This window comes from Tupaia chinensis, unplaced genomic scaffold (genome assembly GCF_000334495.1).
Source record: "Tupaia chinensis unplaced genomic scaffold, TupChi_1.0 Scaffold138725_1, whole genome shotgun sequence".
In the NCBI taxonomy this organism is placed as follows: domain Eukaryota; kingdom Metazoa; phylum Chordata; class Mammalia; order Scandentia; family Tupaiidae; genus Tupaia; species Tupaia belangeri.
In genome coordinates this window covers 113,842-119,533 of record NW_006198617.1, presented here as the reverse complement: position 1 = coordinate 119,533, position 5,692 = coordinate 113,842, and the positions used below count along the sequence as shown (strand labels likewise).

Below are 5,692 nucleotides of genomic sequence, written 5' to 3'. Positions count from 1 at the left end.
GATCCTTAGGTGTCAAATTATGAGGACAAGAGCAGAACAGCTGTCTGTAATTCTTGCTGGTCTTCCCTCTCCTTATAATAAACCCACAAGAACTCAATGGTGGGGACACACTCTAACAATCTAAATCTAAATCTCCTCCTATTCAACACCATAACAAGATTGTTTACTCTTTCATCTCATCCCAACCATATCTCAACACATGAATTTTAGGGGACACTTAAAATCACAACGAGGCCTAAAGACAATCTCTAAAACTAGAATTATAGTAGCTCAACATCTGGAGATGACACAAAATAGTATGGCCCTTGCAGAAACGGATGACTGGCCAGATTGCCATCACTCTGCTGCTCTGTTGTCTCATCCCAGGACCCTTATGATGGTCTTAATCAAAAGGCCTCTTTTTTGCTGTGAGGCAACATATGATTATCCTGAGGTGAGCCTTCCAAGTAACAACGGACAAGGTTCATAAAATCGCTTTAAAGAACAAAGACCTTGGGGGACCAGCAGTTAGCGTAATGGCTAAGTCGCTGGATTCCCATGTGGTTGACTGAGGTTTGCATCCCGGACCCGGCAGCTTAAACTCACACCGGACGTGTGTGCGTGCGTGCGTGCCTAAAATCTTGAGAGGAGAATAGAGGAGAAGGGATTGTAGCATGGCCATCCCCCCTGGGGGGGTGACCTCTTGCTTTCTGTCTCTGTCTTTCTGGCGAGCACCATGTGCCCTGTAGCAAAAACCTCTCAAAACAAAACAAAACAAAACAAAAACAAACAAAAAACCCGAAGACCTCACTCAAAGGGGGAAATCAGAGAGTAACGCAGCTTAGAATCAATCTGTACAAGGTGAGACTCATTTTAATTTTAATGGATCTAGTAAGAAGTGGGCCTGAGACACTGGCCATATATCCATAACCATGTCAAGACGGTTTAAAATAATACTTTGTAACTAACTGACCTGCAAGTGGTAATAAATTTACAATGTGATCTCTCGCCCCTTTTTCCCATTATAATTCTCCTGGAATTTATGATGCAAAGAATAATGAATGTATAGCCAATCGGTTTTCTGTGTCATTGTAAATGGATCAATGTGGTTTCTCACCAAAGAATTTTTATTTCTCTTTTGACCCTTGTTTTAAGACACAGAAACAAGCCCTCTACTTGTTTTAGTGCACAAATCCTAGGCAACGGGGATCTGTGCCACCTGGGTGACTCCGTCCAAAGCCTTGAATCAAATAAATGGCTTCCATTGCACACACTATGCCTCAGTCCCCTTTCTGTAGGCTGACACCTTCAGCGGCCCTGCTGTGCTGCACACCCCACTCACCGGTATAGATGCACAAATGGAGACTCAGGTTCCCTTGGGCAGAAGGATGGACAGACCTGGAAATGCCCTGTGGGGGCAAGGTGGAGACACTCAGGCCCTGCCCAATGCTAGCCCCACCCTCCCTGGTAGGCCCACTACTCACAATGAAAAAGAGGATTTTGCTGATGGGAGTTTCATTATTTCTAGTTCACAAGTGAGTTATCTCTCCATGGCCCCTTCCTCAACACCATGGGGTCCAGGGTCACCCCCACCTCAGCCACAGGAGCCCCACATCTTGTGCCACTGAGGCTGTTTCCCTGATCCTTTCCTGGTTAAAATCTCCAGCAGTTCCTCTTCCTCGCCTTTTGCTTTTGGTTGTTTCCATCACCTCCTTTCCACATCTGATGCTGTAAGATCCTGTTCAAAGATGGCTTCTCTCTTTTTTAACCGTTGGTGGACAGTTCCAGGACACCACATCTTCTCGCTAGCCCTAGTATTCTGTAGACCTTGGTCCTCTCCTGAAATCCCCTTCACTCTTGCATCTTGCTGGGGCCCAACATTGCCATTCTCAGGTCTCTCATAGTCAACGTCTCAGGGAAGCCCATGAGCCCCAGACTGTAGGACTTCACTATCCTTCCCCTCCGTGCAGTCTCTGGTGTCTATTTTCCAAGTTCTCAATGATTTACTAAATTGTGTGCTTACAGGCTCTTTACAGCTTGGATTGTTAGCTGATTTTCTCAAGACTCAGTTTTCTGATATAAAATCTCAGAATTCTACATTTTGATTTTAGGACTGCTTATCTCCTCAGCAAGAGAACTTCAGTGTTGTCTACGAAGCAACTGTCACTTAAGATTTTCTTGCATTTATGCCACTGACAGTATAGGCCAGTGTGAAGCCACGAGTGTCCCAAATGTTGCTCTATAAATAAGGACTTGTCATTTTAAACTAAATCACATCAGAAGAAGGAATTACATGGTATACTTCAAGAAGCTTGAACCTCTTACTTTTTAAAATCAGATATTCATTCCTTGAATCTTTTTGTACACAGCAAGCCTGGTGTTTGGCTCATTTGTTTTGAAACCAAGGGGTTTTCCCAAGTGGTTTCTGCTCATGCTGTTTAACAAAAGTATATAGAGGCATCTTGACACCGATTACACATCTAGGTAGGGGTTCTTCCCTGTGCAAGTCCTCTAGTGTGCTAATGCTGAGAGGTATTGCTAAAAACATCTACATTCACTATTATTACAGGGGAGGTTATCTCATGCCATCTATTACAAACCACTGACTGATTTACTACAGATAATTTATATATATGGCTTATCATCCTTCTGAATTTGTTTATGTCAAATATGAGTAAGGATGACTGCAGAATCTTCCACATAGATTTCATTGTTTCTTCAATGTGTGCATCTTCAGATGTTTTTCAATTTTACAAGTATGGGTTAAAGACTTCCAGATTTATTGCATTTATAATACTGAGTCACCTTACATCATAATATATACTGAAGGTTATTTATTATTCTCTACTGTGTGCTTTCTCATGCCATCTTAAAGATCTGGTGAAGGTTTTCCCATACATATTAGTATTCATACTGTTCCTATCTTGTGTGCATCTTCTCATGTCATCTAAGATCAGAAAATCTGCTGAAGGATTTTTCACACAGATTGTACACATATAGTTTCTCTACTGTGTGTGATCTCGTGCTGTCTAAGGTTAGAAGACTGGTTAAAGGCTTTCCCACACAGATGGCATTCATATGGTTTTTCACCAGTGTGGGTTCTCTCATGCTGTCTGAGGGCAGAAGATTTGCAGAAGGCTTTCCCACACAGATGACATTTATATGGTCTCTCTCCAGTGTGGATTCTCTCATGGCGTCTAAGGTCATAAGACTGACTAAAGGCCTTCTCACAAATATTGCACTTGTATGTTTTCTCTTTACTGTGTGTTCGCTCATGCAGTCTAAGTTTAGAAGACTTACTGAAGCCTTTCCCACACAGGGGGCACTCATATGGTTTTTCTCCAGTGTGTATTCTCTCATGATATCTAAGAGCAGAAGAGTTAGTAAAGGCTTTCCTACACAGATGGCATTGATACGGCTTCTCTCCACTATGCGTTCTCACATGTAGCGTAAGGGCATAAGACTGACTGAAGGCTTTCCCACATAAATGACACTTGTACGGTTTCTCTCCAGTGTGCATTCTCTCATGTCGCTTAAGATGAGAAGAAGTACAGAAGGCTTTTTCACACAGATGACATTCATATGGCCTCTCTCCAGTGTGAGTCATCATGTGTTGTCTAAGGTTATAGCAATTAGTAAAGGCTTTCCCACAAAGATGACAGTCATATGATTTATGACTTCTTTGATTTTCCTTCTTTAAATTAAGGTATAAGTAGTCACAAAGGGGTCCATGCTGTTTGCTGACAACAGGTTTCTCTGCTGTGTGAGATGATAAATTTTGAGTCAATGTAGAGTTGTGAGTCAAATCATTTCCCAAATCATTCCACGTCAATAGATCTTGAGTATGAGAAATCTGCTTTTATAAAGAAGATGAAAGGTTGATAATGATTTGTCCATGTACATCAATACATTAATTTTCCTACACATGAATTACAGACTAACCATGAATTACAGACTAATCATATTTGCATACACATGGTGGGTTACTCTGTAGCAGGCCAAAGATTTTCTATTATGTACCATCCCATTTGAAATACTCTTATATTATTTCTGAAAACTTCAATACATTCCAGGGAGATGAGGTATATGAACAATGAGTATGCAAATGTACATATTTGAAATCTCAGGTCATGGATTTAAACTCATGTTAATTTTGTCACTAAGGTCAAATGATTCAAAATGTTTGGCTTGGAAAACATTGAATCATCATTTAATTTACAGCCAGGTAACTGTGCTTAATTATTAATATATTCTATTGAATGAGCAGAGCGCAGATTCATGAAACTTACCATTGACATAATGGTAGGTGTGTCCTCACTGCCAATATGTTGCATGGGTATCATTTCTTGTTTCCTATGTGCACTTTCCCAGTCTATAATACCAAAAAAATTTAACATGGCATTAGGGAAACAAAAATACAGAAAAGCATTCAGGCTCATGTATTTTTCTTTTCTTTCTTTTTTTTTTTTTGGGGGGGGGTAGATTTTTGTGATAGGGCGTGTGTGCTCATCAGAGAGATAGAAAGTGAGAAATCACACCCCAGGAGGGATGGTCATGCTGCAATCCCTTGTCCATTCTCCTTTTGGGATCTTGGGTACACATGCGCACAAGTGCCTGTCCTGAGTTTAACCCACCAGGTCTGGGACTTGAACCACGATTGACCACATGGGAGTCCAGTGACATAGCCATTACGCCAACTGCTGGTCCCAGGGCTCACATATGTTTTAAAAAGGAACAAATGTTGGGCCAGTGGGTGGCATAGTATTTAAGGTACCTGATTCCACAGAGCTGACTCCATGGTTCGAGTCCTAAACCTGGTGTCCTGAAAAACATGCCGGGGCTGAGTGCATGTATGCCCAAAATCCCATGAGGAGAATGGAGAAGGGACTTCAGTATGGCCATATACCCCAGGTGATTTCTCATGCCCCCTTTCTCTTCCCCTCTCAGGTGAGTGCACTTGCCCAATGACAAAAAATACTAACAATACAAACAAACAAAATAACAAAAACTTCAGGGAAGAGAAATACATCACGGAGTTTAAAAAAAAAATTACTTTTTAAGATATGTATTAAATTTGACCAGAGAAGGACAGAGAGAGAAAGTGAGAAAGCAAGCCGCCAAGTCCAAGACTCGAACTATTGTCGGTCATGTGGGAGCCCAGCACCCTTAATCACCACACCACCTGCTGGCCCCCATTACAGTATTTTGACAACTAGAAAAGATTTTCAATGCAGTAACATAGGAATTATAAAATGATGGGTAGGTAAAGAGTATGCAAATGTACATGTTTGAAATCTCAGGTCATGGATTTAAACTCCAGGAGGATTAGGACAAGAGTCACTTTATGAAAATTTATCTCCAACAAATATATTACTAATCACTTTTCTTAAAGCTAAAACAAAGGCAGGTGGACACATACATTTTGATTGATATATGAAAGGAATAACAATTCCTAAATAAATTTTGTCCCAACGTCTTCTGTTGCAGTTTAGAAAACATATTCACTTAACAAATTCTGCAGCTGATAACTCCAAAGGAGAGGCTTACTGACTCGCTCACTTGCAAGTTCCAAGTCCCTGAAGCTCACCTGGACTCTGGCATTCAGGCAATCCTCTTCCTTCTACCATCCACAGCAAGTGGAAAATCAAATCTGATTGGCAGAGATCATATCCTGTTCATGGGAAAGAGCACATGGATTTTGAGTGTTGTGCTA

General features: G+C 41.1%; 1 protein-coding gene across 1 annotated transcript in view; it reads right to left on the bottom strand.

Moving 5' to 3' along the window:
- Positions 1-832: 832 nt before the first annotated feature.
- Positions 833-5,692, bottom strand: part of LOC102498576 (zinc finger protein 596) — a 20,646-nt gene continuing 15,786 nt past the window's right edge. Inside the window, exons 3-5 of the mRNA XM_014592906.2 lie at positions 5,567-5,650; positions 4,269-4,351; positions 833-3,835 (exon numbers count right to left, since the gene is read on the bottom strand). Coding sequence (XP_014448392.1) covers positions 2,957-3,835; positions 4,269-4,351; positions 5,567-5,650 — 1,046 coding nt within the window. The 3' untranslated portion in view covers positions 833-2,956. The remainder of the gene's footprint in view (positions 3,836-4,268; positions 4,352-5,566; positions 5,651-5,692) is intronic.